The sequence below is a fragment of the Lipophrys pholis genome, assembly GCF_963383615.2.
Source record: "Lipophrys pholis genome assembly, chromosome: 21".
In the NCBI taxonomy this organism is placed as follows: domain Eukaryota; kingdom Metazoa; phylum Chordata; class Actinopteri; order Blenniiformes; family Blenniidae; genus Lipophrys; species Lipophrys pholis.
In genome coordinates this window covers 610307-627596 of record NC_137649.1, presented here as the reverse complement: position 1 = coordinate 627596, position 17290 = coordinate 610307, and the positions used below count along the sequence as shown (strand labels likewise).

Here is a 17290-nt window from a genome sequence, read left to right as displayed (position 1 = left end):
ACACACACACACACACACACACACACACACACACACACACACCTGGTCATGGTTATCTCACTTTGGTTTCTATGGAAAGTCTCATCGAGTCACTTCTACAGCTCCACCTGTCTACAGCTCCACCTGTCTACAGCGCCACCTGTCTACAGCGCCACCTGTCTACAGCTCCACCTGTCTACAGCGCCACCTGTCTACAGCGCCACCTGTCTACAGCGCCACATGTCTACAGCTACAGCGCCACCTGTCTACAGCGCCACATGTCTACAGCTACAGCGCCACCTGTCTACAGCTCCACCTGTCTACAGCACCACCTGTCTACAGCTACAGCGCCACCTGTCTACAGCTACAACGCCACCTGTCTACAGCGCCACCTGTCTACAGCTCCACCTGTCTACAGCACCACCTGTCTACAGCTACAGCGCCGCCTGTCTACAGCTACAACGCCACCTGTCTACAGCTCCACCTGTCTACAGCGCTGCCTGTCTACAGCTACAGCTCCACCTGTCTACAGTGCCACCTGTCTACAGCGCTGCCTGTCTACAGCTACAGCTCCACCTGTCTACAGCTACAGCGCCACCTGTCTACAGCTCCACCTGTCTACAGCGCTGCCTGTCTACAGCTACAGCTCCACCTGTCTACAGCTCCACCTGTCTACAGTGCTGCCTGTCTACAGCTACAGCTCCACCTGTCTACAGCTACAGCTCCACCTGTCTACAGCTCCACCTGTCTACAGTGCTGCATGTCTACAGCTACAGCGCCGCCTGTCTACAGCTCCACCTGTCTACAGCGCCACCTGTCTACAGCTACAGCTCCACCTGTCTAGAGCTACAGCTCCACCTGTCTACAGCTCCACCTGTCTACAGCTACAGCGCCACCTGTCTACTGCTACAGCTCCACCTGTCTACAGCGCTGCCTGTCTACAGCTACAGCGACACCTGTCTACAGCTCCACCTGTCTACAGCGCCACTTGTCTACAGCGCTGCCTGTCTACAGCTCCACCTGTCTACAGCGCCGCCTGTCTACAGCTTCACCTATCTACAGCGCCACCTATCTACAGCGCCACTTGTCTACAGCGCCACCTGTCTACAGCGCCACTTGTCTACAGCGCCACCTGTCTACAGCTCCACCTGTCTACAGTGCCACCTGTCTACAGCGCCACCTGTCTACAGCTCCACCTGTCTACAGCGCCACCTGTCTACAGCGCCACCTGTCTACAGCGCCACTTGTCTACAGCGCCACCTGTCTACAGCGCCACCTGTCTACAGCACCGCCCGCCTCCACAGAAAGTCTTCTCCTCTGAGTCTGATTCTGTGTCAGCAGCTGATTGTGACGTGAGCAAATCACTAGTGGGGTTCCTCAGGGCTCCATCCTGGGGCCCTTTTAGTGAACATCTCCAGCTCCCACTGGCTCAGATCATGGAACATTACAACATCTCTTCTCAGAATGACCAGACCACACTCAGCTCTATATCTCAGTGTCAGTGAATGACCACGCCCCCTGATACCGGCTGAGGAAATGAAGGAGTGATGAGTCAGCACTTTTTACTCCAGGTCACTCAGGACATCAAATCAGGCAGAAATCTGGGTGGAGTTCTGGACTCCACCCTGAAATTCTACAGCCACATTAAGACAAGAACCACATCAGCTTCCTACCGTCTGAACAATGTGGAAGAATCAAAGGATTTCTGAGAAACTTCTTCTGCTTTCATCTTCACTGGGTTGATTATTGTAACGGAGTGTTGACAGGCCTCAGGACACAATCTGTCAGACAACTACAGCTCATCAGAACGCTGAGGGTGGAGCTCATTACACCACCACACTGAGGGTGGAGCTCATCCAGAACGCTGCAGCTAGAGTCCTCACCACCACACTGAGGGTGGAGCTCATTACACCACCACACTGAGGGTGGAGCTCATTACACCACCACACTGAGGGTGGAGCTCATTACACAACCACACTGAGGGTGGAGCTCATTACACCACCACACTGAGGGTGGAGCTCATTACACAACCACACTGAGGGGGGAACACATCCCCCCACCTCACCCTCAGTGTGGTGGTGTAATGTGGTGGTGTAATGTGTTCCCCCCTCAGTGTGGTGGGGGATGAGCTCCACCCTCAGTGTGTTGGTGTAATGAGCTCCACCCTCTTTGTCTCCTGACAATCGCTTGACATCGGTCTCATATTTTTGTTTATCCATATTTATCACAAAGTGTATTGATATTGAATATATTATTACATAAATGTAATCAATATAAAAGTAAAATATATTCATCAATATATATTCTGAGGTGTATTGAATACATTATTCCATATACTGCAACATTAAACCAGATAAGACCCAGGTGGTAATACCATGACAGACATTAGCTTTATGAAATATTTTCAATCAACCAGTAAACCAGAATAGTAAGTACGCCAATATTTTGAAATTGAATATATTTAAGAATATATTGTCTTTGTGTAAGCGCGGCGGCGGCGGCGGCGGCGGCGGCGGCGGCGGCGGCGGCGGCGGCTGCAGGGCGAGCATGCGCCCTAGCAGATGGAGGCTCAGCATCATGAGCCAGACACCATCTGAACAACGAAGGCTCAAGGACACGACTGTCTCCTCCTCTTCCTCGGATGAGACTTCGACTCAGCGGTGACCTTCAAATTTAAGCTTCTCGTTTAATGTATTATTATTAAAATAAATAATTATTACTGTGAACTGATGGAGTTAGATGAGCTTTAATGTTGAAGAGACAGAGGAAGTTTGGCAGAGCATCAGTTGTTCCTGTTAGTAATTATTAATTAATAGTTATTAGTCCTGTTAGTAATTAGAAATTATTAGTCCTGTTTGTAATTAGAAATTAGTTGTTAGTACCAGGACTAATTACGATTAGTCCTGGTTGTAATTAGTAATTAGTAGTATTTAGTCCAGTAATGCTCAGAGGTCAGCCAAATTCAAAACAGTAAAATCCTTCAAAAAACCATGGGAAGTCTTTCTCTGACTGTAACGCTGCCCCCTGCTGGCTGTCTGCCACTACAGGAAGTCTTTCTCTGACTGTAACGCTGCCCCCTGCTGGCTGTCTGCCACTACAGGAAGTCTTTCTCTGACTGTAACGCTGCCCCCTGCTGGCTGTCTGCCACTACAGGAAGTCAGTGCTTATTTGCCAAGGCGGTGCCGCCAGGAGCGTTGGAATAGTGCTCTAAAGCATATATATGTCTGTGAAGCTGGATGAACAGGAAGTGAAGCTGGATGAAGGAAGTGAACCTGGATGAACAAGAAGTGAAGCTGGATGAAGGAAGTGAACCTGGATGAACAGGAAGTGAAGCTGGATGAACAGGAAGTGAAGCTGGATGAACAGGAAGTGAACCTGGATGAACAGGAAGTGAAGCTGGATAAAGGCAATGAAGCTGGATGAACAGAAAGTGAAGCTGGGTGAACAGGAAGTGAAGCTGGATGAACAGGAAGTGAAGCTGGATAAAGGCAATGAAGCTTGATGAACAGGAAGTGAAGCTGGATGAACAGGAAGTGAAGCTGGATAAAGGCAATGAAGCTTGATGAACAGGAAGTGAAGCTGGATGAAGGAAGTGAACCTGGATGAACAGGAAGTGAAGCTGGATGAACAGGAAGTGAAGCTGGATGAAGGAAGTGAACCTGGATGAACAGGAAGTGAACCTGGATGAACAGGAAGTGAAGCAGGATAAAGGCAATGAAGCTGGATGAAGAGGAAGTGAAGCTGGATAAAGGCAATGAAGCTGGATGAAGAGGAAGTGAAGCTGGATAAAGGCAATGAAGCTGGATGAAGAGGAAGTGAAGCTGGACGAGTGGGTGTCGCTGAGGGTTTTCATTGAATTCAGGGATGAAACTGAAGTGGCAGTACTGAAAGGACCATTCTGCACTGTAGAACATGAGATGAGCATCATTCTGTCACTTTCTAGTCTGGAGCAGCGGAGGAGGTTTGAAGCCCAGAACTTGTTACTGAGTAGTGGATTAGCGGTACCGCTCTCACCACACTGAGGGTGGAACATATTCCCCCACCACACTGAGGATGGAGCTCATTACACCACCACACTGAGGGTGGAGCTCATCCCCCCACCACGCGAAGGGTGGAGCTCATCCCCCCACCACACTGAGGGTGGAGCTCATTACACCACCACACTGATGGTGAAGCTCATTACACCACCGCACTGAGGGTGGAGCTCATTAATTCACCACACTGAGGGGGGGGGCACATTACACCACCACACTAAAGGCGGAGCACATTACCCCACCACACTAAGGGAGGAGCACATTCCACCACCACACAAAGGGTGGAAAACTGTACACCACCACACTGAAGATGGAGCACATTACACAACCACATTACACCACCACACTGAGGGGGGGAGAACATTACACCACCATATTAAACCACCAGACGAGGGGGGAGCAAATTGCACCACCACACTGGGGGGGGGGGGGGGGGGGGGGACATTACACCACCATATTACACCACCACACTGAGGGGGGAGCAAATTACACCACCACACTGAGGGTGGACCACATTACACCACCACACTGAAGATGGAGCACATTACACCACCACACAAAGGGTGGAGAACATTACACCACCACACTGAAGATGGAGCACATTACACCACCACACTGAAGATGGAGCATATTACACCACCACAATGAAGATGGAGCACATTACACCACCACACTGAAGATGGAGCATATTACACCACCACACTGAGGTTGGAGAACATTACACCACCACACTGAAGATGGAGCACATTACACCACCACACTGAAGATGGAGCACATTACACCACCACACTGAAGATGGAGCATATTACACCACCACAATGAAGATGGAGCACATTACACCACCACACTGAAGATGGAGCATATTACACCACCACACTGAGGTTGGAGAACATTACACCACCACACTGAAGATGGAGCACATTACACCACCACACTGAAGATGGAGCACATTACACCAACACACTGAGGGGGGAGCTAATTACACCACCACACTGAGAGTGGACCACATTACACCACTAGACTGAGGGGGGAGCACATTACACCACCACACTGAGGGTGGAGCACGTTACACCACCACACTGAGGATATCATTTCTTTGTACAGCTCTGTGAGTTGCCTTGTGTTTGAATGTTGCTCTATAAATACATTTGCCTGTCCTTGCCTTGCAGGCTTCTCCTCTCAATCTGCTTCTGCAGGTTTCTCATCTGAGCCTGGTTCTTCAGGTTTCTCCCGCTCTAAGTCTGGTTCTGCAGGTTTCTCCTCTGAGTCTGGTTCTTCAGGTTTCTCCCGCTCTGAGTCTGGTTCTGCAGGTATCTCCTCTGAGTCTGGTTCTTCAGGTTTCTCCCGCTCTGAGTCTGGTTCTGCAGGTATCTCCTCTGAGTCTGGTTCTTCAGGTTTCTCCCGCTCTGAGTCTGGTTCTGCAGGTATCTCCTCTGAGTCTGGTTCTTCAGGTTTCTCCCGCTCTGAGTCTGGTTCTGCAGGTATCTCCTCTGAGTCTGGTTCTACAGGTTTCTCCTCCTCTCAGTCTGGTTATGCAGGTTTCTCCTCTGAGTCTGGTTCTGCAGGTTTCTCCTCCTCTCAATCTGGTTCTACAGGTTTACCCTCCTCTGAGCCTGGTTCTGCAGGTTTCTCCTGTAAGTCTGGTTCTGTATGTTTATCATCCTCTCAGTCTGGTTCTTCAGGTTTCCCCCCCTCTAAGTCTGGTTCTGCAGGTCTCTCCTCTGACTCTGGTTCTGCATGTTTCTCCTCTGAGTCTTGTTCCGCAGGTTTCTCCTCCTCTCAGTCTGGTTCTGCAGGTTTCTTCTCTCAGCCTGATTCTGCAGGTTTCTTGTCCCTGTATCGGCACAAAAAGCACTGGAGAAGCTCAGGGTCCGGGTCGCCACTGCAGGTGTTGTACCAGAGGGGACGGGGCTTGTTTGAGCTTCCAGCCAAAACCGACACGTTTCAGAAAGTGGACCTGGAGAACCATCCATCCATCCATCCATCCATCCATCCATCCATCCATCCATCCATCCATCCATCCATCTATCCATCATCCATCCATCCATCCATCCATCCATCCATCCATCCATCCATCCATCCATCCATCCATCCATCCATCCATCTATCCATCATCCATCCATCCATCCATCCATCCATCCATCCATCCATCCATCTATCCATCCATCCATCTTCTCCCTCTCCGGGTGGTGGGGGTGTCAGTCTGAGCACCGTCACCCAGATCACATAGCACCATTAAGAACCTTCCTGCAGGTGGAGAGCCCACAGGAAGGTGGAGAGCCCACAGGAAGGTGGAGAGCCCACAGGAAGGTGGCGCCCGGCGTGGGACATGAACCCTCTACCTTGAGACTGAGAGTCTCATGCTCTACCTACTGAGCTGGACGGGACATGAACCCTCTACCTTGAGACTGAGAGTCTCATGCTCTACGTACATATATAGATATAGATATAGATATAGATATAAATATAGATATAGATATAGATATATAGAGATAGAGATAGAGCTAGAGAGATATAGATATAGATATAGATATAGATATAGATATAGATATAGATATAGATATAGATATATAGATATGTGTGTGTCTGTATATATCTATACTTCATTTTTTTCACGTACGATTTTAAACACAAATGATTTTCATTGAACCTCCGGATGATTATAAAATGAGACGTATGGAACTTTTCTATGAATGATATTCTATAATGAGCCTCTCGGTCCGTTCAGGGGAACATTCATACATATTCAGACGTACATGTTGAATTGAAATGTGTAACCGAGTGTACAAATAGTGAGAGTGAACAGAGGTTGTAGTTTGTGAGTACATGCCCGGAACACTAATGTGTCCCTGATAAATCCAAGGTGACATTAGTTCTTCCATTGCAGTCCTCCACCCTGGCTGATGGAGGTTTACCTGCTGGAGCTGCTGACAGGTGAGGGAACCCCAACCGAAAATGAAGAAAGGAAACATTGAAGAGGACCATAGGATCCATTCTTCATCTTCAGATATTCACATCTTCATGTGCACTAATGTTGAAAGTTGAAAGCAGATTTTATTTTCAAATAAGAATGAAATATGTTTGATTGAATAGCATCAGTCTTTTTATTTTAGATATGCTTACATGTGTATGTTGCAATCAACTCTTTGGATTGGCTTATATATTGCTCTATCAGTCAATATATTTATTTGTTCTTGTGACTATGTGACTATATTCTGAAGTGTATTAAGTATTTTATTACATCTATTTCAATATAAAAGTAAATATATTCATTCGTTCATATATATATATATATATATTCTGAAGTGTATTAAGTATTTTATTACATCTATTTCAATATAAAAGTAAATATATTAATATATATTCTGAATTGCATTAGGTATATTATTACATCTATTTCAATATTTTCATTGTATATATTTATTTAATTAAAGATTACTACTTAAAAACCGTCTGAATGAAAAGGAGCAGAAGACAAGAGTCTTATGATGTCTGTCCCTTTGTCTCCTGACAATCGCTTGACATCGGTCTCATATTTTTGTTTATCCATATTTATCACAAAGTGTATTGATATTGAATATATTATTACATAAATGTAATCAATATAAAAGTAAAATATATTCATCAATATATATTCTGAGGTGTATTGAATACATTATTCCATATACTGCAACATTAAACCAGATAAGACCCAGGTGGTAATACCATGACAGACATTAGCTTTATGAAATATTTTCAATCAACCAGTAAACCAGAATAGTAAGTACGCCAATATTTTGAAATTGAATATATTTAAGAATATATTGTCTTTGTGTAAGCGCGGCGGCGGCGGCGGCGGCGGCGGCGGCGGCGGCGGCGGCGGCTGCAGGGCGAGCATGCGCCCTAGCAGATGGAGGCTCAGCATCATGAGCCAGACACCATCTGAACAACGAAGGCTCAAGGACACGACTGTCTCCTCCTCTTCCTCGGATGAGACTTCGACTCAGCGGTGACCTTCAAATTTAAGCTTCTCGTTTAATGTATTATTATTAAAATAAATAATTATTACTGTGAACTGATGGAGTTAGATGAGCTTTAATGTTGAAGAGACAGAGGAAGTTTGGCAGAGCATCAGTTGTTCCTGTTAGTAATTATTAATTAATAGTTATTAGTCCTGTTAGTAATTAGAAATTATTAGTCCTGTTTGTAATTAGAAATTAGTTGTTAGTACCAGGACTAATTACAATTAGTCCTGGTTGTAATTAGTAATTAGTAGTATTTAGTCCAGTAATGCTCAGAGGTCAGCCAAATTCAAAACAGTAAAATCCTTCAAAAAACCATGGGAAGTCTTTCTCTGACTGTAACGCTGCCCCCTGCTGGCTGTCTGCCACTACAGGAAGTCTTTCTCTGACTGTAACGCTGCCCCCTGCTGGCTGTCTGCCACTACAGGAAGTCTTTCTCTGACTGTAACGCTGCCCCCTGCTGGCTGTCTGCCACTACAGGAAGTCTTTCTCTGACTGTAACGCTGCCCCCTGCTGGCTGTCTGCCACTACAGGAAGTCAGTGCTTATTTGCCAAGGCGGTGCCGCCAGGAGCGTTGGAATAGTGCTCTAAAGCATATATATGTCTGTGAAGCTGGATGAACAGGAAGTGAAGCTGGATGAAGGAAGTGAACCTGGATGAACAGGAAGTGAAGCTGGATGAACAGGAAGTGAAGCTGGATAAAGGCAATGAACCTGGATGAACAGGAAGTGAACCTGGATGAACAGGAAGTGAACCTGGATGAAGAGGAAGTGAAGCTGGATAAAGGCAATGAAGCTGGATGAAGAGGAAGTGAAGCTGGATAAAGGCAATGAAGCTGGATGAAGAGGAAGTGAAGCTGGACGAGTGGGTGTCGCTGAGGGTTTTCATTGAATTCAGGGATGAAACTGAAGTGGCAGTACTGAAAGGACCATTCTGCACTGTAGAACATGAGATGAGCATCATTCTGTCACTTTCTAGTCTGGAGCAGCGGAGGAGGTTTGAAGCCCAGAACTTGTTACTGAGTAGTGGATTAGCGGTACCGCTCTCTGGCCTTCCACCTTCACTGGAAGGAAGAATGGATGCAGAGACAGAAGCTTTCCAGCCCTGAAGCCTTGTCTTGGCGACTGGCTGGAAGTGAGCGACACGTTACGGTGTGAAGGTTTCTGAGAGCAGGAAGCTTCAGTTAAAGGAGAGGAGCCTGCAGCTCCTGAACCCTGACTTATCCCCCTGAGCCCTGACTCCTTCCATCTGAACCCTGACTTATCCCCCCTGAACCCTGACACCTCCCCCTGAGCCCTGACTCCTCCCCCGAACCCTGACTCCTCCCCTCGGAACCATGACTCCTCCCATCTTAACTCTGACTCCTCCCCCCTGAACCCTGACTCCTCCCCTGAACCCTGTCTCCTTCCCTCTGAACCATGTCTTATCCCCCCTGAACCCTGACACCTCCCGCCGAGCCCTGACTCCTCCCCCGAGCCCTGACTCCTCCTCTCCGAACCCTGTCTCCTTCCCTCTGAACACTGACTCCTCCCCTCTGAACCCCAACTCCTCCCCTCTGAACCCTGACTCCTTCCCTCTGGACCCTGACTCCTCCCCCCCTGAACCCTGACCCCTCCCACTGAGCCCTGACTCCTCCCCTCTGAACCCTGACTCCTCCCATCTGAACCCTGATTCCTCCCCCCGAGCCCTGACTCCTCACATCTGAACCCTGAACCCTCCCATCTGAACCCTGACTCCTCCCCCCAAACCCTGACTCCTTCCAGCAGCAGCAGGAGCCGCAGGAGGGCTGGAGCAGCAGCAGGAGGAGCAACAGGAGCAGCAGAAGGAGCAGCAGCAGGAGCAGCAGGAGAGGGAGCAGCAGCAGCAGCAGGAGCAGCAGGAGAGGGAGCAGCAGGAGCAGGAGCAGCAGCAGGAGAGGGAGCAGCAGGAGCAGGAGCAGCAGCAGGAGAGGGAGCAGCAGGAGCTGCAGGAGCTGCAGGAAGAGCAAGAGAAGCAGCAGGAACAACAGCAGGAATAGCAGGAGCAGCAGGAGCAGCAGGAGGCCACAAGGAGCCTTGTTTTACTGTCTTCATTGCTCTGAGCCTCAGTTCAGCTCCTCCTCCATCTTCATCAATTATTAGGATGTTTAATGGACTGCTGATCTCTCCAGATGCACCAGTCCTCCCCTGTCCTTACCTGTCCTCTCTTATCCTCTCCTGTCCTCACCCGTCCAGGTCAACAGGTCCTCTTCTGTCCTTACCTGTCCTCTCCTGTCATTACCTGTTCTGTCCTCTCCTATCCTCTCCTGTCATCACCAGTCCAGGCCAACCTGTCCTCACCTGTCCAGGTGTCCCTGCTCTGCAAACCCTGACTAGAATTAAACGGTACGGAAGATGGATGGTTGGATGGATGGATGGATGGATGGATGGATGGATGGATGGATGGATGGATGGATGGATGGATGGATGGAAGTGATGTTTTTATGTATGTTAATATTCCGGAAACCATATCATTAAACAAACTAAATGATTCCAATCATCTTTCAAATTCTGCTGCTTGTGAACGTTTCTCTGTACTTTCAGAATAAAAGTGTTATTTCAGTTACACTTTGTATTTTAAATCAACAGTGATATTTCTTTAATCAGTGACGATAAATCAAACAAAACCTTGATTTATGAGGAAATGATTCTGCTGAAGAAATGAAACGTTGCCATGGAGACGTCAACAAGTTGTGTGTACGAGCAGAGTGTGTGTGTGTGAGCAGAGTGTGTTTGTACAAGCAGTGTGTGTGTGTGGAGCTGGGATGGCGAGGGATTGATGGAGAGCTGGGCTTCACAAGACGCCCAGCGACTGAGGAACCATCGCCCGGCGGCGGGCGCTGCTCTCACCTTGATGATGGCCTCCAGCTCGCCCGGCGAGACACAGGGATGCTTGTGCAGGAAGGCGGCCTTCTCGGCCGTGATAGCGATCTTCTGATCGTCCTCGAAGGGCTGCTCCAGCGCCCGGAATACCAGGCCCCCTGCCACCAGGTAGGCCACCACCACCACAAACACCGCCAGCACCGTCTTCAGCTTCATCATAGTGAGGGGCTGGGCACCGTCAGCCACAGCCTCGATGCTGGCCACCATGCTGGCGGGCCGCGCAGCGGTGGAGAGGCGGGGCAGCGAGCAGCCCATGGGGTTCTGCATGGTGGCCACGCTGGCCTGGACCAGGCTGGACTGCAGCATCCCAGACTGCAGCTGCTTCGGGGGCAGCAGGTTGGTCTGCACCGCCACTAGGGGGAGACACACACACACACACACACACACACACACACACACACACACACACACACACACACACACACACACACACACACACACACACACACACACACACACACACACACACACACACACACACACACACACTGTGAATACACCATGAATACACCATGAAGACACTGTGAAGACACTCTATTCATGGTGTGTTCACAGTGATGAATATATAGTGAGCACACCATGAATAAACACCCCGAGAACCCACCGTGAACACACCATGAGTACACTGTGAAGACACTGTGAACACACTGTGAAGATGCCGTGAACAAATTGTGAAGACACGGTGAACACACAGTGAAGACAGAGTGAAGACGCCGTGCACACACTGTGAAGACGCAGTGAACACACTGTGAAGACACTGTGAAGACGCCATGAACACACTGTGAAGACGCCGTGAACACACCGTGAAGGCACTGTGAAGGCACAGTGAAGACACTGTGAAGGCACAGTGATGACAGAGTGAACACACGGTGAACACACTGTGAAGACGCAGTGAAATCACAGCAAAGAAGCTGGGAACACACCGTGAACACACTGTGAAGACACAGTAAAGACACTGTGAAGACACAGTGGGAACACAGTGAAGACACCATGAACACACTGTGAACACACTGTGAACACACCGTGAACACACTGGGAAGACACAGTGAAGACAAAGTGAAGATGCCATGAACACACTGTGAACACACCGTGAAGACACATTGAAGACAAAGTGAAGATGCCGTGAACACATTGTGACCAAACAGTGAACACACTGGGAAGACACATTGAAGACACAGTGAACACACAGTGATGATGCCGTGAACACACTGTGAAGACACAGTGAACACACAGTGAAGACGGCGTGAACACACTATGAAGACGCAATGAAGACACAATGAAGACGCCATTAACACACCGTGAACATACCGTGAACATAACGTGAACACATGTCGAACACACTGTGAAGACACAGTGAAGACGCCATGAACACACTGCGAAGACACAGTGAAGACAGAGTGAAGACACCGTGAACACACTGTGAAGACACAGTGAAGACGCCGTGAAGACACTGTGAAGACACTGTGAAGACGCCATGAACACACTGTGAAGACACTGTGAAGACGCCATGAACACACTGTGAAGACGCAGTGAACACACTGTGAAGACGCCGTGAACACACTGTGAAGACACTGTGAAGACGCCATGAACACACTGTGAAGACACTGTGAAGACGCAGTGAACACACTGTGAAGACACTGTGAAGACGCAGTGAACACACTGTGAAGACGCCGTGAACACACCGTGAACACACTGTGAACACACTGTGAAGACGCCGTGAACACACTGTGAAGATGGAGTGAACACACCGTGAACACACTGTGAACACACTGTGAAGACACAGTGAAGACGCAGTGAAGACGCAGTGAAGATGCCATGAACACACTGTGAAGACGCAGTGAACACACTGTGAAGACGCCGTGAACACACCGTGAAGACACAGTGAACACACATTGATGATGCCGTGAACACACTGTGAAGACGCAGTGAACACACTGTGAAGACGCCGTGAACACACTGTGAAGACACAGTGAACACACAGTGAAGACGGCGTGAACACACTATGAAGACACAATGAAGATGCAATGAAGACGCAATGAAGACGGCATTAACACACCGTGAACATACCGTGAACATAACGTGAACACATGCCGAACACACTGTGAAGACACAGTGAAGACGCCCTGAACACACAGTGAAGACACAGTGAAGACGCCATGAACACACTGCGAAGACACAGTGAAGACACCGTGAAGACACCGTGAAGACATCGTGAAGACACCGTGAAGACACAGTGAAGATGCCGTGAACACACTGTGAAGACACAGTGAAGACGCCGTGAAGACACTGTGATAACACAGTGATGACGACGTGAACACACTGTGAAGACACTGTGAAGACGCCATGAACACACTGTGAAGACACTGTGAAGACGCCATGAACACACTGTGAAGACGCAGTGAACACACTGTGAAGACGCCGTGAACACACTGTGAAGGCACAGTGAACACACCGTGAACACACTGTGAACACACTGTGAAGACACTGTGAAGACACTGTGAAGACGCCATGAACACACAATGAAGACACTGTGAAGACACTGTGATGACACTGTGAAGACGCCATGAACACACAGTGAAGACACAGTGAAGACAGAGTGAAGACACCGTGAAGACACAGTGAAGACAGAGTGAAGACACAGTGAAGACACAGTGAAGACACCGTGAAGACACAGTGAAGACACAGTGAAGACACAGTGAAGACAGAGTGAAGACACCGTGAAGACACCGTGAAGACACTGTGACGACACTGTGAAGATGCCATGAACACACTGTGAAGACACTGTGATGACACTGTGAAGACACTGTGACGACACTGTGAAGATGCCATGAACACACTGTGAAGACACTGTGATGACACTGTGAAGACGCCATGAACACACAGTGAAGACACAGTGAAGACAGAGTGAAGACACCGTGAAGACACAGTGAAGACATAGTGAAGACACAGTGAAGACACAGTGAAGACACCGTGAAGACACAGTGAAGACACAGTGAAGACAGAGTGAAGACACCGTGAAGACACCGTGAAGACACTGTGACGACACTGTGAAGACAGAGTGAAGACACCGTGAAGACACCGTGAAGACACCGTGAAGACACTGTGACGACACTGTGAAGATGCCATGTACACATTGAAGACAGATAACCAAGATCTCATGGTCTCATCCAGGGAAACACTGACTGACAACTGATGGTGTTGGAGCCTGATTCTGCAATAATGATGTGACTCTCCTCTTCTCCTCCTCTCCTCTTCTCCTCCTCTCCTCTTCTCCTCCTCTCCTCTCCACCCATCTCCTCCTCATCTTTTCTCCTCCTCTCCACCTCTCTCCTCCTCTCCTCTCCACCTGTCTCCTCCTCTCCTCTTCTCCTCCTCTCCTCTACTCCTCCTCTCCACCTCTCTCCTCCTCTCCTCTTCTCCTCCTCTCCTCTACTCCTCCTCTCCACCTCTCTCCTCCTCTCCTCTTCTCCTCCTCTCCTCTCCACCTGTCTCCTCCTCATCTTTTCTCCTCCTCTCTTCTCCACCTGTCTCCTCCTCTCCTCTCCTCCTGTCTCCTCTTCTCCTCCTCTCCTCTCCACCTCTCTCCTCCTCTCCTCTTCTCTTCCTCTCCTGTCCACCTGTCTCCTCCTCATCTTTTCTCCTCCTCTCTTCTCCACCTGTCTCCTCCTCTCCTCTCCTCCTGTCTCCTCTTCTCCTCCTCTCCACTCCACCTCTCTCCTCCTCTCCTCTTCTCCTCCTCTCCTCTCCTCCTGTCTCCTCCTCATCTTTTCTCCTCCTCTCCACCTCTGTCCTCCTCTCCTCTTCTCCTCTCTTCTCCTCCTCTCCTCTCCACCTGTCTCCTCCTCATCTTTTCTCCTCCTCTCCACCTCTGTCCTCCTCTCCTCTTCTCCTCTCCTCTTCTCCTCTCCTCTCCATCTGTCTCCTCCTCTCCTCTTCTCCTCCTCTCCTCCCCCAGCCCCCCCTATCCTGGGTAACCATGTGGCCTGTAACACCTGGTTAACTGTGTGAGACTGTGGAAGATGCGACACACATGTAGGATGTGTGTGTGTGTGTGTGTGTGTGTGTGTGTGTGTGTGTGTGTGTGTGTGTGTGTGTGTGTGTGTGTGTGTGTGTGTGTGTGTGTGTGTGTGTGTGTGTGGAGCCTGACTACGACCCTCAGGCTCAATTTCTGCTCCATTTTGGTTTAATTGCTGTTTCTCAGGATCAACAGAGCCTCACTTCCTGGAGTGGCTGCAGGAAAACAGGAAGTAAACTCCAGCTGCAGCACCTCTCCTCACAGTGAACAGTAAACTCCAGCTGCAGCGCCTCTCCTCACAGTGAACAGCAAACTCCAGCTGCAGCGCCTCTCCTCACAGTGAACAGCAAACTCCAGCTGCAGCACCTCTCCTCACAGTGAACAGTAAACTCCAGCTGCAGCGCCTCTCCTCACAGTGAACAGCAAACTCCAGCTGCAGCGCCTCTCCTCACAGTGAACAGCAAACTCCAGCTGCAGCACCTCTCCTCACAGTAAACCCCAGCAGCAGCGCCTCTCCTCAGAGTAAACTCCAGCTGCAGCGCCTCTCCTCACAGTGAACAGCAAACTCCAGCTGCAGCACCTCTCCTCACAGTAAACTCCAGCTGCAGCGCCTCTCCTCACAGTGAACAGTAAACTCCAGCTGCAGCACCTCTCCTCACAGTGAACAGCAAACTCCAGCTGCAGCACCTCTCCTCACAGTAAACCCCAGCAGCAGCGCCTCTCCTCAGAGTAAACTCCAGTTGCAGCGCCTCTCCTCACAGTGAACAGCAAACTCCAGCTGCAGCACCTCTCCTCACAGTAAACTCCAGCTGCAGCACCTCTCCTCAGAGTAAACTCCAGCTGCAGCGCCTCTCCTCACAGTAAACAGTAAACTCCAGCTGCAGCACCTCTCCTCACAGTAAACTCCAGCTGCAGCGCCTCTCCTCGCAATAAACAGTAAACTCCAGCTGCAGCACCTCTCCTCACAGTAAACTCCAGCTGCAGCGCCTCTCCTCACGGTAAACAATAAACTCCAGCTGCAACACCTCTCCTCACAATAAATAAACAGTAAACTCTAGCTGCAGCACCTCTCCACACAGTAAACTCCAGCTGCAGCACCTCTCCACACAGTAAACTCCAGCTGCAGCACTTCTCCTCACAGTCAACTGTAAACCTTAGTTGCAGTGCCTCTCCTCTCAGTAAACAGTAAACTCCAGCTGCAGCGCCTCTCCACTCAGTAAACTCCAGCTCCAGCGCCTCTCCTCACAGTAAACAGTAAACTCCAGCTGCAGCGCCTCTCCTCATTGTAAACTCCAGCTGCGGCGCCTCTCCTCTCAGCAAACAGTAAACTCCAGCTCCAGCGCCTCTCCTCACAGTAAACAGTAAACTCCAGCTGCAGCGCCTCTCCTCATTGTAAACTCCAGCTGCAGCGCCTCTCCTCATTGTAAACTCCAGCTGCGGCGCCTCTCCTCTCAGTAAACATGGTGGAGCAGCAGAAGCTGCAGTGTAACATCACATCACGGAGCAGAGCGAAGATGAAACACTGAATGTAATGAGGATGAGGTGATGGTGGAACTTATACCTCATGTGGTCCAGGGCGGGGGGTGGAGGGGGGTGGGGTGGGGTGGGGGGTGGGGGGGGGGGGGGGGTGGGGGGTGGGGGGGGCACCACTACACACTGATGAGTGAATAATGAAAGGGTGAAAGTGATCATCAGTCCAACCTGGTGGTGGGTTCATGCTCCCTGGTTTCCTTGGATTCTCAGCTGGGAATTTCATCTTGATTCTCCTGGAGCTGGCTTCTTGTTGGAGGGGGCAGTGAGGGGGGTCTTCAGTCCAGGGCAGTGAGGGGGGGTCTTCAGTCCAGGGCAGTGAGGGGGGGTCTTCAGTCCAGGGCAGTGAGGGGGGGGTTTCAATCTGCCGAGGTCCTTCCAGGCAATTCAGCCGACTTTAAGCGAAAGAGGATGGAGGGGGGGTAGAAGCATATCATTGGCAGACGAGGGGGGGGTCCTTAGGAGAGCTCTCCCTCCGCGGCTCACCGCATCGCCGTCTGCATCGTGCGCTGGTAAACACCGTGGGCGCCCAGCGGGAGGCGACGCTCCGTTCACAGCATCCAGCGTTTACATCGCTCCTCCAGCACCTCCCTCACCTCCTTCTCCTCCTCTCTCTCTCTCTCTTTCTCTCACTCATTGTGTGTGTGTGTGTGTGTGTGTGTGTGTGTGTGTGTGTGTGTGTGTGTGTGTGTGTGTGTGTGTGTGTGTGTGTGTGTGTGTGTGTGTGTGTGTGTGTGTGTGTGAGAGATACAGCTGCAGTCCTCCACCACTCCCCAGCACTCAATACCGGCGGAGCGTCGTGCCGCGGTGCTGCCAGGCAGCTGCTGACGA

General features: G+C 49.8%; 1 protein-coding gene across 1 annotated transcript in view; it reads right to left on the bottom strand.

Annotated features, from left to right (window-relative positions):
* LOC308126554 (potassium channel subfamily K member 10-like) overlaps positions 1 to 16685 on the bottom strand; it is a gene marked incomplete at both ends in the record, with an annotated part of 28500 nt that extends 11815 nt beyond the window's left edge. The window contains 2 exons of the mRNA XM_080491055.1: positions 10882 to 11267; positions 16631 to 16685. Of these exons, the coding sequence (XP_080347181.1) occupies positions 10882 to 11267; positions 16631 to 16685 (441 nt within the window). The remainder of the gene's footprint in view (positions 1 to 10881; positions 11268 to 16630) is intronic.
* Between the last annotated feature and the right edge of the window lie 605 nt (positions 16686 to 17290).